Raw genomic sequence first — 18,882 nt, 5'->3', positions numbered from 1 at the left:
TCTATGCTCCAAGGTCCTGACCCTGCAACATTAAAGTAAACAGGACTTTTTCCAGACACACCAACAGGAATAGGACCAGAGCTTCAACAGGGATTTCTGTGGCCAGCATGGCACAATTGCTTGACCTTAACAGATCTCCAAAATCGAAAGTGGTCTGGCTGCAAAGGGTACTGAGGGTGGTTGACTCATCACAGCAAAGATAGGAATTGTGCATCTCAAAAAGTGTTGAGATGCAGGTCATATGAGGCAGAAATAACTTTTCAGCCCTGGGGCGAAGCAGACACCTCAGATGAAGAAACACTAAGCAGATGGATGGCAACATGTATATCCCTACATATACAACTGCTGCTGTAAAGGTCACAAAGCACAGATTAGCAGCTCAAAGCATCAAGTTAGTTGTGAATAATCCCTGCAGGGTAAGTTTTCCAAAAATCCATGAAATTAGGTTGGCAGCTCATGAAAGATGCAACAATGCTCCCACATCTTGTGTAAAATCATGGGAAACTGCACCCATGTTCCTCACACCAGCATTTGGAACCAAAGGACTTAGGAGTGAAGTCTGCATGCTAATCAGAAGAGAGAATCTTGAACCAAAGGTATATCCATAAACCTAGTGTCAGATACCGTGTCACAGAGTGAGCTGGTCTTTTAAAGGGTTTGGGGCTCACCCTCACCTGTGGCAGGTTTAACTCATCTCCTCAGGTAAAGGGAATTAGTATAATGAGCATGTGAGGGGGGAACTCAGAACCAAGTCTGCTAAAAAAATATAAGAGACAGCTTTGTGACCATTCAGAGGAGAGTCTAAAAGGGGTAGGAGGGGTGTTCCACACAATTACACTCCCCATAGGGTCCTAAGCAAAGGCCTGGGATGTGCAAGCCTCCAAATATCAGGAATCAACTGGGAAGGCTAGAGTGAGGGGAACAAGTTTGCGATGAGAGCTGGGACCAAGAATCCTGCCCCCAAGGGCTATGATCTAGCTAGGAAGGCTGGATGTAAGATCTGTGTTGTTTTGTATTTTACATCAATAAACCAGACTCTTAAAAGGAAAGAATGATTGAGAAAACAGCTGCAGCGTGAAGTGTGATTAACAGGGAAAGGAAGGAAACTGAGGGAGCAGTAGGGCTGGAAGCCAGACCAGGTAAGCCCTGCTTCATTTAGGAATAATTATTGAGGGAATACTATCACTGACCATTTGCAGAGGGCAACATTCTCTTTCCCGCAGCCAGATCCACAACACAGGCTTGAATGGCAGGCAAGATGGCAATGGAAATGAGATCTGCTAACCTTTCTAAAAGATCTGCATGCTGGGGGAGGCACAGTAGGGGCAGTCAATGGCTATCTAAGAGGAGAAACTGGCATATGGGTATTTTGTGACAATCTTTCGACCAGCCTTTGCTAAGTGCCATTTTACAAATATCACCAGAAGGATGCTTTAAACATTTCATCAAACCTATTTAAATACTGGAAAGAGAGTTAATTTGTCAAAGGCACACAAAAATTATACAGCTGATGGTATCATGCTCTGTCTTACCCAGGAATTCCGCCTGACTCGAGTTTGTTTGCAATATCCACATCCCATGACCAGACATCAAACTGCCACTTCCGTAGGCCCAGCACCCCACACAGCACTGATCCAGAATGTATTCCAATCCGCATGTCAATGTCATGCTTTGTTCTCGACCTAACATACCTGTTTTTGTTAAAGGGTTAAATACACAAAGAAATACAAGATCAGCTCATGCCATCAACTCTATAGAAGGATGTAACTATGATCCATATGGAAAAGTCACATCTTCACTGCATCGTAACGACTGTCCTACAGGCCTTGTCAGATAACAGGGGAGCTGCAGAACTAACATCATTCAGAGGTTTTACGTGTTTAAAAAATGTATAGTCTATAAAATGCAACACCAATTTGGCGTGTAGGGATACTTGGTAGCCTTGTACAATTAAGAGATAACATTCTGGGTCGCAGAGTACATGCAGTCATAAAATAGGTCTGAAAGCTGGATTATCATAGAGGTGCTTAATTGCATGCATGGTTTGATGGTACACATATTATTCCTATTTTACAGAAATATCAAAGGAGAGAGAGAGTCGTTTAAATGGAAGCAACTGTAGGGTCCACTGAGTCCTTTCCCATAAAAGCATAATTGAATATTTAATACATCAAGAGAAACTATTATAGTTAAGTATCAGAGGGGTAGCCGTGTTACTCTGGATCTGTAAAATGACAAAGAGTCCTGTGGCATCTTATAGACTAACAGACATATTGGAGCATAAGCTTTCGTGGGTGAATACCCACTTCATCGGATGCCATGAAATGCATATGTTATGTCCATTATATTATGCTCCAATACGTCTGTTAGTCTATAATGTGCCACAGGACTCTTTGCTGCTATTATAGTTAAGATATACAATGATCTCATTCTATCCTCCTCCTACTTGGAGTAATTCATTACTTTCCAAAACATCCCTTTTCTGGCTGACATTTTCTAGGGTTGGTCTTCGTCCAAAGGTGAAATATTTGTTAGAGGGTTTGGACAAAAATGCTTCTTAGAATATGAAGGGATTGAAAAAATATATATATTTCCCATTATAACAAAAATTCTTGTCATCTTTTTGAGCGGCTCTGCAGTCCAAAATGGCTGGGTTTGCATAAGCTAAAATCTGGCACGGAAATAAGCCTTATTAAAGAGAAGTATCTTGGGTCATGTCTACGTTATGGGGACTATAGTGGCACAGCCATGGTGCCTTAGCTTTACCAGCATAAGCCTATAGTGTAGATGCAGCCTACAGTGATGGAAGGGGTTTGTTTGTCCATTGCTGTTGGAACACCACCTACCTGAGCAACAGTTGCTTTGTCGATGGAAGCATTCTTCCATTGACCTAGTTGTGTCTCCATCGGGAATTAGGACAGCATAGCTATTGTTCTCGTGAGCCTGGATTTTTCACACCCTGGAGTGCCACAGCTATGTCAACTTAAATTTTAAGCATAGACCAAGCCTTGAGGTGAGCTTTTAAAAATTGGAGATTTGCCCAATTGAAAATTGTACCCTGCACACTCACAAAGTACATTTTTCACAGGGCTTTGCATGAAGCTCATAAAATATGCAGCTAATGGAGGTTGCGTATGTATGCACACATGACTATCTTAGCTGTGTAGCGAGGTGTCCAAGCCCAGCAGACCTTGTGAAATGTGACAGGGCTAGGGAGCACTGCTTTGCTCTTTGTATGGTTTGCAGAAAGAAGCACTCCTCTGATATGTTTTAAATGTGCCAGATCCGAGGGAAGAACAAAATGCCTTCCCCAACTTCCCAGCATGCCAGGTTCACAAGAAGAAGTGCTTACTTTGGCAGATCTCCTAAGGGACATGGGACATGACACATCCAGGTTGCCCATGATACAGATAGTTCCAGATTTTCGAACTTGCATGCACCATTGTCATTTTTTTCCCCAGTCCAAGAGATATTGTGCATACAAAGCCAATGTTAAGAGAATGTTACAGTTGTCTGGAAATCAGGAAATGCCAGAGATAAGTTGCATAAACAACCTTCAGCTCTGCCCTGTTGTGTGTATGCATCATGGTAAATCCACTTTACAAAAATCACCCTCAGAGTTGACATTACTAGACAACTTTGTTAACAGTCTCAGAAAGAAAATCATGTGCTTGATCATCAGCTGGTTTAAATCAATGTAGCTCTATTGAAGTTAATGGAGCTCCACTAGATGAAGACTTGAGCCAAAAGATGGATTTACAATGATCTTACACTAAATTAGTACCTTCCTTTCAGATTGATTCGAATGCAGCGTGCGTGGGGACACTAAACTAACTTTGCATCCCAGAGGTGGTCCTTCCAAGGACTTTGCCTGGGCAGTGTGGAGCAGCTCATAACTAAATTACCTGTGCTATACCTACTGTGAGGACAAAGAGTGTCTTGTCTTCAGGGCTCTCAATCTAAAACTATTAATGAACTCTAAATTTATCTTAACACCCCCCCACTACTGTTTGCACTAATTAATATCCTTACTGGCAGTCTCAGAATAAATGAAGTGCATGGCAAGCTGAAATTTGCTATTTCTTTATACAAGTCCCAGTCCTGCTACCACTGAAGTCAATGTCAATGGTGCATATCACACCTTAGGACAGACAAAGAATAACAGAGCTGTTTCACAATTCACGAACTGCACATCATAGACTCAACTCTGACCTAGACAGATCATGTCTAGGGACAAAAGGATAAATCACTAGTTTCCATTCAGTCCTTTGCCTTTGATTGCTGTCAACAAGGACATCAATGCAGTGTGTGAAAGTGAGTTTCAAAAAGGGAGATAAATTATATACAAATGAGAGGGTTCTAGAAAAAGCAATTCACCTTTATTGCCCTCTCCTGCACATTTTCTTAGAAAAATGATGACTAAAATATGTTCCTATGGAGCTGTTATCCTGCTAGCCCAGCACTTACTCATCAGATCCAGGCACCAGGAGGTCTCAGTGACCTTGGCAAGAGGGATGAACTGAGATTTACACCTTGATAAACTATTTTTGGCACATTTCCTCCAATGTATTGAACAAAAATATGTTTCTCTATAAACAACAAGCACACCTGGTTTTCTTACTCCACCAACGTTGTGTTCAAACACACCTATTGTGGGAAATGACTTGCCATTGTCTCTTGAACTCTTGTCTCTTGGAATTCTGAATTTTGCTCTGCACAATTTTGTCATTTTTTAAATTTTATTTTTAGGATTTTCCCTCTGTGAATCCAGTGCCAAAACTGGCAGCTGCAAGAAAAACTTATTCTTCTCCAGCAGTTATTGACTGGGAATTAAGAGCAAATTTCAGCAAGGCATGTCCAGAGTTAGGGCCTGGCCCTTGATCTTTCAATTTGCAGTATCCATCAAATGTATGGGACCCCTTTCCAGCCCTTCTCTTCAGTCAACATCAGAGAGAGGAAAGAGAAAGAAGCTTTCTGACTTGAGAAGTGCCCACGGGGCACTGAAACTGGGGCCCCGGCTGAAAGGACAGAATATGGTTGGTGAACAAAGCCTATGAACATGTCATGGAGTTACTGGAGGAAAGAGAATACCTGCATTTGAGAAGTGATTGTTTTTGTGTGATTAGAGATTTGTTGACAAGCCAGACCCCTAAGCCTTGGAAAAGATAATGGATAGGCATTATGTAATGGATTAGAGCTGCTTGGAAAAATTCCAATGAAAATTTTTCATTGGAATTACCTGAGATGTCAAATCAAAAAAAATTTTCTGCAGAGACAGTCGGATTTTGGCAAAACTCCCATTGTCTTCAATGAGACCATTGAGGTTTTTCTTCCTGGTCAGCATTCTCTGACTAGCAATTAGTTTCATAGTGTAATAAAGGCTTTTCTGTGTGTATGAAGAATTTGAGCTGAAAATCAGAAATTTGCCTAACTGCTGATTTAAGAATATATATTGTCATACTTTTCTATTGCTACCCGAATAACAAATGCTTTGGAACTGATGCCAATACAGTTTAGTTTGTAAGCTCTCCCAGTCAAAGAAAACCTTGGGTGTAAAGCATATAGTGTACTATTGGTGCTAGATAAAAAATAAAGCCATGATCTGTGTAAGCCTAACATTGTGAAAATTATATATCTAATGTGATAGTAATTGCTTTTAATTTAAAGCTAAATAAGGTCTAATTACAAACAAACAATGAAACAAACAACTTTTGTGATCCAACTGGTTGATTTGTGGAATTTTCTCAAAAGAACTTAAGTGTTTTTTTCATATTGATAAGAAATAGAAATGGGCAAACTGAATTGGGCATGTAGTCTATACAGGGTGATTCTGGGAACTGTGTTTGGTTTGGAAAGGAAACTATTATTATTTATATTTTAAAAGTTAAATAGCAGGATGCACTAAACTACTGAATGGCTTGCAAAATGTGGCTACGATTCAAACACTCATAGGATATAAAACATTGTAGGTGGTCCTAACACAAGGTCAAGTAGCTGTCTAATGCAAAATTACATTCTGGACCCTATATAATTTAGAGCAGCTTCAGGGATGGATATGACTTACATCACTATGTGTAGAGGTTCTTATACCATACTCTTCACTGAATACCTATAAGCTGATATTGTAGTATTACACACTACAATAAAGTCATGGAATACACTGCTATTTGTGTGTCAGTATTCTCTAACAAAAATCTTTTAAATCTGTATGCATTTCCACAAATTCAAACACAACCCATTAGAAGTCTGTGCCTTTCCATTTTCCAATTATACTATAACCCTACATCAAATAATTACCTTGCCATGCCATATTTCCAGTTTTGTTCCTATTATTTTTTCATAACATGTCTTAAGATGGTGGGTATCGGGGGGGAGGGGAATTTAAGAATTAAATTAGGGTAGTATTAACTATAAAACAAAAAACAGGAGCTATGTCAATTTATATCATCTGAGGACCTGGCTCTAGAGTTCTAAGCAAATAGTTGTGTGTATTTTTTGTTTTGTTCTGATGTCCACATTAACCATTCCCTATCTTGACTGCAACTATGCTCATTTTTATACCAGCTGAGGAACTAGCCCTATATGATTAGCAAAACCAATTAGAAAAGGCATCTAATTTTGGATAATTTGTGCTATGTCAGGGCATTCAAAAACAACTTTTGAACGTTTTAGTGCCAGGACACTTTCTTTACCATACATAAATCACTCTCTGAATTCATATATAACAGAATAAGAAGTAGGTGGGTAAGGTTTCCCAACAAACCAATAGGACAGGTCAAAAAGCAGCTGTTTCTTGAGAAACAGCAGGAAACTTGGCAGGTCTGCTACTGAGATCATGCATAGTAGCAGCTTTTCTTGAATTAATGTTACTTCTATTAGAGACTACGCATAGACAGACTGGTTTATAATGAAGACAAGCTGTTACACTATTTCCTGAGTGGGGTTTCAGTTGTGTGGTGAGACTACTTCTCCTGTCATAATAATAAATATTCTTTCAGCTGGTACTTTAGTGGGCAGGTATCCCAGACACTAAGCCATCCAAGACTCCTTGACCTGCAAAATAAGTGTGTTGGTAAGGTTTGTTTGGATTTCCACTACTGTGCAGGGAGACCGCGGTCCCTTTGATGGCACTAGAACTCACACAGCCACCCAACCTCCCTTCTCCTAGTGAAGAAAGCCTCAGGAACAAAGAAATTCCAAGGAGGAGTTAGCCCCAGGCCCGGAGAAATTCAAGCCAGCTGAGCAATCACAGAAGCCAGCTTAAAATGGACTGTTGGCTACCTATGTTACCATACATTCATAGAGTTTAAGGCCAGAAGAGACGATCTAGTGTGTACCATTCTGTATATCAGTGGTTCTCAAAGCCAGTCCGCCACTTGTTCAGGGAAAGCCCCTGGTGCGCCGGACCGGTTTGCTTACCTGCTGCGTCCGCAGGTTCGGCCGATCATGGCTCCCACTGGCTGAGGTTCGCCGCTCCAGGCCAATGGGGGCTGCGGGAAGTGGTGCAGGCCAAGGGACGTGCTGGCCGCCCTTCCTGCAGCCCCCATTCGCCTAGAGCAGCGAACCGCAGCCAGTGGGAGCCACGATCGGCCGAACCTGCGGACGCAGCAGGTAAGCAAACCGGTCTGGCGCGCCAGGGGCTTTCCCTGAACAAGCGGCGGACTGGTTTTGAGAACCACTGCTGTATATCACAGGCCATTAAATTTCACCCACTTAGCCCTGTATTGAGGCCAATAGCTTGTGTTTGGCCAAAGCATATCTCCCAGAAAGTCATCACGTCTTTATCTGAAGGTGTCTAGAGATGAAGAATCCACCACTTCCCTTGGGAGTTTGTTCCAATAGTTAATCAACCTCCCTGTTAAATATTTGTGCCTTAATTCTAATTTGAAGTTTTCTGGCTTCAGCTTCCAGCCACTGGTTCTTTTTATAGCTTCCTCCTCTCTCTCTCTGCAAGGCATTTTTTCCCAGCCCTCTAAATCAATGTTGTGGCTGTTCTCTGCACTCTCTCCAATTTTTCAACATCCTTTAAAAAACGAGGGCTGCAGAAGTGGATGCAGTATTCCAGTGTCGGTCTCACCATCCTCAGCTGTTTCTTCAATTTTCACACTGGACATTCTCTGCCTTGTACTGATTGACTGTTTGCTCTACTTCCCCTCCAGATGCCACTCTTAAGGTTTCCTCGGCTCAGCCTCACTCCCTTTGCCTTCCATGCTCCCACTCCATCCTTCCGCCCTCATCTCCCAGACCTATCCCCTGCACCTTCCTCCCTTCAGTTATCCAATCCTCTCCTAACTTAACCCCACCCATGTCATTAACCCCCCATCACCAAATAAACCCACCAACCCTTATCCCAAGTAGCACAGAACATGGCATTTGGAAGCCACCACACTGTTCACTCTGCTTGTGTTCCATCCCTTTCCCTACCAGTCTTGTCTATTTAGACCGTTGGGGCAAGGCAGGTATTTCACTATGTGTTGCACAGCGCATTGCACAAGAAGATCCCATTTTTATTTGGCCTCTAGACCCTATTGTTAGTGTTATAATTTATTTGTGTTATAATAATCCAGATGATCTGACATAAGATTGAATAAAGGGATGCAGAGATACTAGATTCTAGTCTTGCTAGGTCCTTAGCAGCTCTGTCTTCTTCTTCTGTTAAATTCAGGTATATCCATAGAGCTGCATGGGACGTGGTCAAAGCTAGAACTGCACAAGCAGCATTGCCCAGCAGTCTGATTCTGGTTATTGGAACTTCCATGTAAATATTTTCCACCCTTCAAGAAAGCCTTGAATTGAGCTAACTGGCCTAACTGTGTCTCTGATCTATTCTCCTGTGGAGTCCTCCAAATATTTTGTGCACAGAAGATATTTCTTTTGTGAAGCCTTCAGGAAAAAAAAAGACATCCCATAACTACCAAAATGTAACCACTGGCAGAATTTTATTCAAACCTGTCATGCCAATAATAAGCTCTGTAGGGGTCAGTACAAAAGCTTTCAGTACACACAAGTTTTTCCATTCTAGCTGTGAGAGTGATTTCAGTTTGGAATGACAGATTTTTGTAGGTAATGCCAGGCTGTCTCTCAAACATGTAAAAGGCAGAGTTTGCTTGGATGATGATGATCCAGGAGCTCCCAGAAGGCCCCAGGTATATTGAAGTCCCACTGTGCACTGTACAAACACATAGTAAGATCCTCTACCCCAAAATCTTTGTAATCTAGATAGACAAGACAGAAAAAAGGGTGGGAGAAGGGAAGAATTATCATTTCCCCCACTTACAGGTGGGGAACTGAGACATGGAGATTAAGGCTGGGATCTTTAAAGGAGCCTGTGAGTGTGGCCAGTTAATTTGGACTGGGATGGTCAAAAGTGCCTAAGGAACTTAGGCTCACAACTCCAATTGAATTTAACTATTATTAAAACTTATTAAAACTATGATAAACTATATATTACCACAGTGACTAGAGACCAGCTGCAGGAGTGGTAAATAACGAAGAGGCCAAGTCACTGTTACAGAGTGATCTGGATCACTTGGAAAACTGGGTGCAAGCAAACAATATGTGTTTTAATATGGCTAAATGGAAATGCATCCATCTAGGAACAAAGAATGTAGGCCACACTTACAGGATGCATGACTTGATCCTGGGAAGCAGTGACTCTGAAAAAGATTTGAGGGTTCTGGGAATAATCAGTTGAACACGAGCTCCCAGTGTGATGCTATGGCCAAAAGAGCTCATGCGATCTTGGATGCCTAAAGAGGAGAATCTCGGATAAGAACAGAGAGGTTATTTTACCTCTGTATGTGGCACTGGTGAGACTGTTGCTGGAATACTGTGTCCAGTTCTCGTGTCTACAATTCAAGAAGGCTGTTGATAGATTGCAGAGGGGTGAGACAAGAACAATAAGAACGACTGAAGGATTAGAAAACATGCTTTACAGGATAAACTCAAGGAGCTCAATCTTTTTAGCTTAACAAGAAGAAGGTTACGGGGTAACTTGATTACAGTCTATAAATATCTACCTGGGTAACAAATATTTGATAATGGACTCTTCAATCTACCAGAGAAAGGTACAGCATGATCCTGGGGCTGGACATTGAAGCTAGACAAATTCAGACTGGAAATAAGGCATATTTTTGAACAGGGAGCATAATTAACAATTGCAACAATTTACCAAGGGTTGTGGTGGATTCTCCATCACTGAAGATTTTTAATCAAGATTGGATGTTTTTCTAAAAGTTATGCGCTAGAAATTATTTTGGGGACGTTCTATGGCCTGTGATACAAAGGAGGTCAGACTAGATGATCACAATGGTCTCTTTTGGCTTTGGACTCTACGAAAAAGCCTAATCAATAATGAGGCCCAATGTGCTAAATGCTGGCAAATACGTAAGGAAACATGGGTCCCTGCCCCCAAGGAATTTACAATCATTGAGGAAAAGTGACCTATGAAGGACTTGGCAGAGGATATGCTGTCAAATTTGTACAAATGACTTTATATAGATAGGAGGGACAAGGTGGGTGTGGTAACCTCTTTTATTGGACAAGCTTTTGATCCACACAGAGCTTTTCTTCAGGTCTGGGAAAGGAACTCCCAGCGTCACAACAAAATGCAAGGTGGAACAAATTGTTAACATAAGTAGATAACACATATTGTAAGGGATCTTTCAAGGTACAGTGGCCTGTAAACACCTCTGCAGTCTTTAGGACAAAAGGAGGGGGTTAGTGGGTTACTACACTGCATATATTTATATACATAACTGCAATATTTAATATTACTCATAGGGCTTGTCTTCACTACCAGAAGTTACGCTACTCCAGCTACATGAACAACATAGCCGGAGTCGACGTGCCTTAGGTCGACTTACCCCAGTGTCTTCACTGCGCTGCGTCGATGAGATACACTCTCCTGCGGACCTCCCTTACTCTTCTTGGGGAGCTAGAGTACCAGAGTCAACTGGAGAACACTCTGTCAGTTTAGCCGGTCTTAGACCCACTAAATCGACACCCGCCATATTGATTGCAGCAATATCAGTTTCCCCAGTAGTGAAGACAAGCCCATAGATAACTTTTTTTCACCTATAACTTCTATAATTTGTGCTTTACTTTGGTTGTGGGACCCGAAGCAAAATATCCACCACACTCTGCAATATTTGGTCTGTTAGTTTTGTCAGCTCCCCTCCTAGAGATCAGTAACAGCAAGGTCCATTATTTAGTTGCATTTTTATTAATTATCTTCAAGCTCCTCTTAAATTCAGGACACAGTAATATAACTGCAGTCCACAGTAACTCTCTAATTCCATGGGACACATCCAGAATTAGGAAGGAAGGCAGGTGGAAAGGTGGAAAAAACCAGGAAATGGAATACACAAGAGATTGGATAGGAAAACAGCAGTAATAAGGGGAGGAGTTTTGGTGTGGGACTCACTGGTTCGATAAGGAAGGCAACAACAGGAGGAGCATTGGGAGAAGGATGCATTGGACCAAAAAGTGGGTGGTTTTGAGGTGACAGGCAAAAAAGGCAGAGAATGCTTCTTTTGTAGTATTGGAAATTGGGCACTAGCAGGGCAAAATACTTGACTATAAATAGGCTGCTGAACCCTGATAGTTTCAGTGCATATATCTGATCAAAATATGCAGAACTGGCATTAGGCATAAGTAGATTAAGCAATTGCTTTGGGCCCTGAGCAGCTCATGGGGCCCCCTATTAATTATTAGTATGAGTTGTGAGGGGTGTGGGGGGACTCCCACAATATTCCTGCTTAAGGGCTTGGATCACCTCTGAATATCGTACGCTATCAGAAACAAAGCTATCTACATACTGGGGGTTCAAGCTTTAACTAAAACGTTCATAGTTTTGGTAGAGTTAAGAGGCAACCTTAACAGAATAAGCAATGCCTATTTAGCTGGCAAATCTTATACCACTTATAAATTTCTCCCTGACCTAGTATTCATATAAAGCCATTGCCACTGCTGTCTATTTACTGATCTTTGATTGTCAAAGAGATTATAGAAAATGAGCCTGCCTCGTTTTATCCTAAGCAACCTCATCTTTAAAAAATTGCAGCAGTGAAAATGAATAACTGCTGAATTCCAATTTGTGGAAATACACTGGCCATTATCTCCTCCTCCACCTTCTTACTATCATCATAGACATTATGTTATAGATTCTAAATCATAGTATTTTACTTAAATTTCTTCAGTTTCTATGAATGTGGACAGAAAAAAAAATCCTGTCTTGCTCCAGTAAGTCAATAATCCATCTCTGAAGCCAATGCACCATCAAGATAATATTTGAAATAATAAAAATGCTTAAATAACAGACCACAGGACAGTAGCAACACCACCAAAAGAGGACAACACAGAAAAGTATTACCTGATAGTTTTGATCATGCTGAGTCCCATTTCAACACAACAGTGTGCATGGTCTTGGCGAGGTTCCGGGAGCCCAGAAACACAGTAGTAACAATCTCCCAGGATCTTAATTCTAAGGCAATGATGTTCCTAAATTAAATGTATCAAAAACAGAAAGATTTGTAGTAATGGATTTGTATTTGCAACACAAGCATGGAGGTGGCAGTGAAAAAATATTGGAAGGAAATGTAAAAGGTTTTCACTATACTCTGTGTGTGTATGTGTGTAACTAATACTACCTTGATTTGTTCTGATTTTGAAAATTAGTGCCTTCATACTTCCAGAATATATATATATTCAATTACTTATTTTTTGTGTGAAGTTCTTATTGCAGGTGTGTGAAGTTCTTAGCAGGGTTGGATTAGAAGTTAGGGAAAGGTCCCAGAAGCTGCACAGTGGGTTAATTAGAGTCTCACATTTAGAAAACCACAGAAATATATAGGGATTGATCCACACTGTAGCGTGCCCTTCCACTGACTTCACTGGGCATGGATCAGGCCCACAGAGAGGAACAACACATTCCCTGTCCGGGAAGTTATTGAACATTGGGGACAAGGAATAAACAATGTAGAAGGAAGAAATTTCCATGGTTTTCCTCCTCTGTCCCTTACAAACAAATCAGAGCATATATCCAGCAATGAAATGTGGTCCATTACATTTAATTATATTAAGAAAACAGTTTCTTAGTTTCTCATGAAGCAACTTCTGAATGAATGCTACAGGCAATGTTTTGGAGCACCTCTACCCCTCAGTGACAGAGTGCTAGGTATGAAAGCCTGAGTCAGCATTCTGTTCACAGCTCCTCCAGCCAGGCAAAGCAGATTGTAGCTGACTAAGCAGAGATATGCCTAATTTGTGAGTGGTGCAGGGCAGAAAGGCTGATTAAGCCATTAGCCAGAGCCCACAAATAGGCACCGGAAGTAAGTAAAAAGGAAGGGAAGCAGGCAGTAATAGGGAGAGAGAGATTGCTCTCCCCTGCTTGTTAATGGCACTATGTATGATGTGAAGATAAATAAATAAACTGTACAAGGCGTTGGACCAGCACAAGGGTTTCTGTGTAGTCTGAGACAGAAGCAGGACCCAGGAGGACCTGTTACACCCTCCCTTAGATGTTTGTTAAAGGGAAAAAACAAGCTTAAATAGTTAGATTTAAAGAGTTATTTATTTTGCTTTGGATTTTTTTAAAAAAAATTTCTGCTCTCTCTTCGTTCAGGTCCACAAGCCAAGAAAATATAGAACAGCAAAACCTTTTGAATTATCTCTCCAGGAGCATTTTCCACCTCTTAAAAAAATTTTTTGATTCCAATATAATTGCAGATATTTCCAGAGCTTGATCCAATACTCACTGAAGTCAGCAGACTCCCATTGATTTCAATGGGCTTTGGATGAAGCCTATATTCCAAAATAAAATAAAAAACCAGATGTCATTGGTCACAGATACAGTACATATTTATTTGCATACCATCCAACTAGAAATGTTCTTCAACTTCAAAGGAAACTGTAGTATTTCATCATATATAAAGATACTTCTGGAGTCTATAGAAATGAACTGAAACACCATATTATCCTGTTTTTAGATCATTACTTTGGCATATCCTTTTCTAGTGAAACAGCACTCAGAACCACCCAAGTATTCACGGGTTCCACTCTCCACTGTAGTTGATGAAATAAAATTCATTTTTTACAAAATCCCCAACCCATCAAAGCACTTAAGACTGTGTTCAATTGTAAGCACATGCTTACGTGCTTTGCTGGATTGTGGTCTATGGTTGAGAGTCAATGTGCTGTAATTGGAATTATAGGGTTCAGGGTACAAATGTAGGTTTTCTAGAGCTGGAAGAGACTTTTCATGATGAAAAATAGTTTAAAAAATAAATGTACTCTAACACCAGATCAGCGTATGTTTGTATGGTAGCAAGAAACCTTTGCAGTAAAGACGCAGACATACAGTACAAGGGAAGCAGCGTAGAGATTTCTCAAACTCCTGCATTAATAATAAAATCTGGTCTCCTTTATCTATAATATTTATTTTAGCTCTTTTCTCCTTGATGTCTCAAGCAATCTCCCATGTAAGCTGTACTTCAATCAAAAGAAATGGAGTGGGAGCTCAGGGGTGCACTAATAACACCGAGGAATATGATGACTGCAGGTGTCATACAGCAGCAACTGCCAGTGCCTGCCATGCCTCTGGAATCGGTTATTGGCAAATTGACTCTATGCTATCATTTACATTACTACACAATCAGAGTGGAGTCTTGAAAAATAGCCTCAGAATATTCCTTTCAAATACTTAAGTGGTGAAAGTGACCTAATTACAGTATCACTTGGGACCAAAGCTCCCAGTGAAGTCAACGGAACCTTTGGGTATGCAGGGAAGGTGAAATCTAGGCCGACTGTAGAGGACAGATTAAGCTTATGCACAACATAAATTCTACTGAAGCCATCAGTGGGACTTGAGTGGTGCATAGGCCTTGGGCTGGCCCTCTGTACAGGGGTGGATTTCACAATGAATACAGGATCAGGCCCTTGCAGTGCAATGCATTGCTTTTGGAGTGTAACAAGGGATGTTAAAATGAAGTAAAGCTTCTAAAACTGTAAACATTATATGTGCTCCTTTCCTCCCCTTACTCACACACGTGCACACTGTTGAACTACTAGTAATTCCAGATAGGGCTTAAGGGATATCTTTTCTGATTGGCTTGGGATACCATCATTCCTAACACAGAGGTACGAAAGGTTACATTCTGCTCAGAGATGTGACTCCAAGTCAAACAATTTTATGTTGGTGAAAGTTGATTAGTGATACCAGAACTTTTATCTTAAAGAGTTTCTGTAGCATGTTCCCTCTACATGGTTCTAGGCACTTTTATAATTACTAAAGAACAGAACAAGAAGCAATGTTCTTAAGTTGCAGTGGGGGAGGTCTAGGTTGGATATTAGGAAACAGTATTTCACTAGGAGGATGGTGAAGCACTGGAATGGGTTACCTAGGGAGATGGTGGAATCTCTATCCTTAGAGGTTTTTAAGGTCCAGCTTGACAAAGCCCTGGCTGGGATGATTTAGTTGGGGATTGGTCCTGCTTTGAGCAGGGGATTGGACTAGATGACCTCCTGAGTTCTCTTCCGTCCCTATGATTCTATGATCCTGATATCCATATTCATAATAAGCTGCACTGATTCTCAAATAGTCCCATTGATTTCAGATGGATAAATTATATTTTGCTTTTATGCTGACATACTATAATAAGCATTGTGTAATATTATACTGATAGGAGGCCACTGGAATAAGGTAATGGATTCTTGAACAGATTCTTTTCCACCTGGGACAATTACAAAAATGATCAGTTGATGATTTGCCATTCTAATTTAGAGAAAGAACCAGAAATGGTCAACTTCCAGGTAACAAAAGAGTCTCTGATAGAGTAACTCTTATTAGGAAAAAGTCCTTCCAATGATAAGCTTGTATGCGACACTAATATGCCTGGTTATTCTTGAAATATCAGCCTGTTCCCTATAACACTTATTCGCTATTAACCAAGTATCTAATTTGAAATCTCATGCAAAACTGGAACGATCTCAGTGGTTTGGATCGTGGTGCCTCATTAAAAACAGTGGGTGAAATCCTGGTTTAGTTGATGTCAATGGCAAAACTCCCATAGATTCTAATGGGTCTAGAATTTCACCCTGCATGTTGACCATCTGTACAAAAAAAAAGCCCCAAAACCAAATTGTTGCCAAAAAGAACAGTAATGTAGACAAATGATAAGAAATACACATCCTTACCTGTCACATGCTAATAAGGGTTTGTTGCATGTAAGTGTGAATATGTGTGTGAGACCAATGACATATTTTTAGCACGACACTGGCTAGATAGATGCTGCCTCCTGCAGAATACCACCTCTACTCTGTTTTATCGAGCAAGCACCTTACCCTCTCTTTTTAAAATCTCTCCTAGAAACGACTCTCTTCTGTGATGGCCACAATGAGTCAAGAATGTTCAAGGTCTTACCTGCCTTGTTTTTGTTTTATAAAACAAACCCTGAAGTGAATCATTGTGACGGGCTCACTGTCAACGCGTGCATGAGCTAAGTAACAGTGTCACTGTGCTGCCCACACCAATTCCTCCTGCCGTTTATTTCCTCCACTCGTGTCACATCTAAAATTTAGATTGGGGAGGGACCAGGGGTCAGGTTTATTGGTTTATGGCTGCTCTGTGCCACTGGAGCAGTGCAATGCAGCAGAAGTGAGGCTTTAAATTTGGACCCAAGTTACCGATGCCTTTTGGAATTGCCCAGCACATTTCTCAGTCAAAGAAAACAAAGAGGAATAACCTGCCCTGCCTTTAGTATTCAAGCCTATTGCTGTATACTAGCCTGATTACAATAGATGATTAAAAAGTTGCAAGCTTATGTAAAGTGAAATCCAACATCATGCAGAAAAAGAAAATTCAACTGCAAAATGATCAAAATGCTTTTAAAAAAGAAAGATGAACTGGTTAGAGCAATATTCATACCAGCAGTTGCTATTCTGCTCTTTGATGATGTCTCATTCATCCTCTTCTGTTCCTTATGTTCTCTTCCTATTCCACTTCCCTCCTGGAACCCCAGAAATTCTCTTTTTGCATGTGAATGACAGGCAACATTGCTCAAAAATACGCATTAGTATCACTCATCCTCCTGTGATTAGCATTAGTTTCTGATGGTTCCAATTAGTGTCAAACTGTCTACTGGAAAACTTCCTTTCCCTCTAAATCACAGTTTCTCATCTGATTTGAATGATAGTTTAGGGGCCTGATCCTGCCATCCTCACTGAAACAAGACTTCAACTGAAGTCAAAAGCAGTTTTGCCTGAGTAAATTGAGCAGGATCATGCCCTAGATGATCAGCAATAACAGTTCTATCAGAGATCCTTAGCAGTTAATAGGGAGTTTTTTCCCCAATCCAAAGCACCTTAACCCAGAGCAAAAGGGAATTTGCAGTCCTACTGTAAACACATAAGCTGATTATGACAGAGTAGCATGTGAATGATTTATGCTTTGGCTTATTAAAAACAAACACCAGAAGTGACTGGAAAGAAAGCAAAGCAAATTGGCAAAAAATAGAGCTGAAGAAATGAGTTGCTCAAATATCAAACCACTGAAACACACAAACAAAAACTTCATTAACATTTCTTGTCTACTCAGGCAGAAATTCTAAGGAAAAAAAAATAAAATAAAAAGACTGATTGCATTTTGTAAAATAAGCCCAGCTTATCAGAGTTCCAGCTGCAGTGAATTAATCATTCCACCTGCTTTTCAAAGGAGCCAAAAAAGTTCACTATCAACTAACCAAACATTCAGTTTTCACAATTATTTCAAGCTAGACTTCATACTCGGTAAGTGAGAAATCGGGTGAGGTTGGAGTGCAGAACACAAAAAGTCCCTCAAAATATTTGCTAGAGCAAAGGTTTCCAAACTCTTATCACATGGACCACATAGCAGATTAATAGATTTTAAGGTCAGAAGGGACTATTACGATCATCTTGGGTAACAGTTTCAGAAGCATGCAAGTGACTTAGGAACTGAAATCTCATTTTCAAAAGTTGCTTTACAAGCCTACGTCCCAGTGAAAATCAATAACACTTAGGTTCCTAAGTGATTCTTGAAAATGGAATTGTTTCAGAGTAGCAGCCGTGTTAGTCTGTATCCACAAAAAAAAAAAAAGGAATACTTGTGGCACCTTAGAGACTAACAAATTTATTAGAGCATAAGCTTTCGTGAGCTAAGCCCATTTCATCGGATGCAGGTGTATTTGATGAAGTGAGCTGTAGCTCACGAAAGCTTATGCTCTAATAAATTTGTTAGTCTCTAAGGTGCCACAAGTACTCCTTTTCTTTTTGAAAATGTAGGCGGTTTTGAAAATTTTGGCCCTCATTGAGTCTGATTTTCTGCATAAGGCTTATGGAACTAATCGTGCATAAAGTGAAGTGGGTGCCTAAACGTTTGCTAGATTGGGGCATCATGTGGATAATATAGGTCCCTTGCTGACCTAATAGGCTTTTTATAGTCTCTAATGCTATAACTATATGAAAAAAATGGTTCTAAAAGAGCTTTAGTAGTGAATAATTAAGTATTGGACACCGTCAGAAAAAAAAATACTCCAGAATGACCTTTAAGAATGCATGACTTCAAAGAGAAGTTATGGAAACTAAAGGTTTTCTAAAATTGTCATTACACAGCTACAGAAAGGTGAATGAGATGCTTAGTTAAATGTCACTTGCATGTACATTAGCAGTCCAATTAATTCTCCCTCTCTGTACGACCACCATTAATCTAACATGTTACTGTATGATGTTGAATTTTACTTCCTTATTTACATGTATATATGATGTTTAAATAGTCCCCTTCAACCAGAGATTCCAGAATACTCTACACCAACTACATATACAAGGATTCACCAAAGAACAAAATGCAGCCACCACGGGCTGGAACAC

The 18,882-nt window shown here is 40.4% G+C and overlaps 1 protein-coding gene across 2 annotated transcripts in view; it reads right to left on the bottom strand.

Annotated features, from left to right (window-relative positions):
- ADCY8 (adenylate cyclase 8) overlaps nt 1–18,882 on the bottom strand; it is a 180,443-nt gene that overhangs the window by 66,350 nt on the left and 95,211 nt on the right. For both annotated transcript variants that reach the window (XM_038392609.2, XM_038392607.2), the window contains exons 5-6: nt 12,374–12,501; nt 1,533–1,691 (exon numbers count right to left, since the gene is read on the bottom strand). In XM_038392609.2, coding sequence (XP_038248537.1) covers nt 1,533–1,691; nt 12,374–12,501 — 287 coding nt within the window. The remainder of the gene's footprint in view (nt 1–1,532; nt 1,692–12,373; nt 12,502–18,882) is intronic.

The sequence above is a fragment of the Dermochelys coriacea genome, chromosome 2 (assembly GCF_009764565.3).
Source record: "Dermochelys coriacea isolate rDerCor1 chromosome 2, rDerCor1.pri.v4, whole genome shotgun sequence".
Classification (NCBI taxonomy): domain Eukaryota; kingdom Metazoa; phylum Chordata; order Testudines; family Dermochelyidae; genus Dermochelys; species Dermochelys coriacea.
The sequence above is the reverse complement of the archived record's forward strand: the minus strand, read 5'-3'. Positions and strand labels throughout refer to the sequence as shown.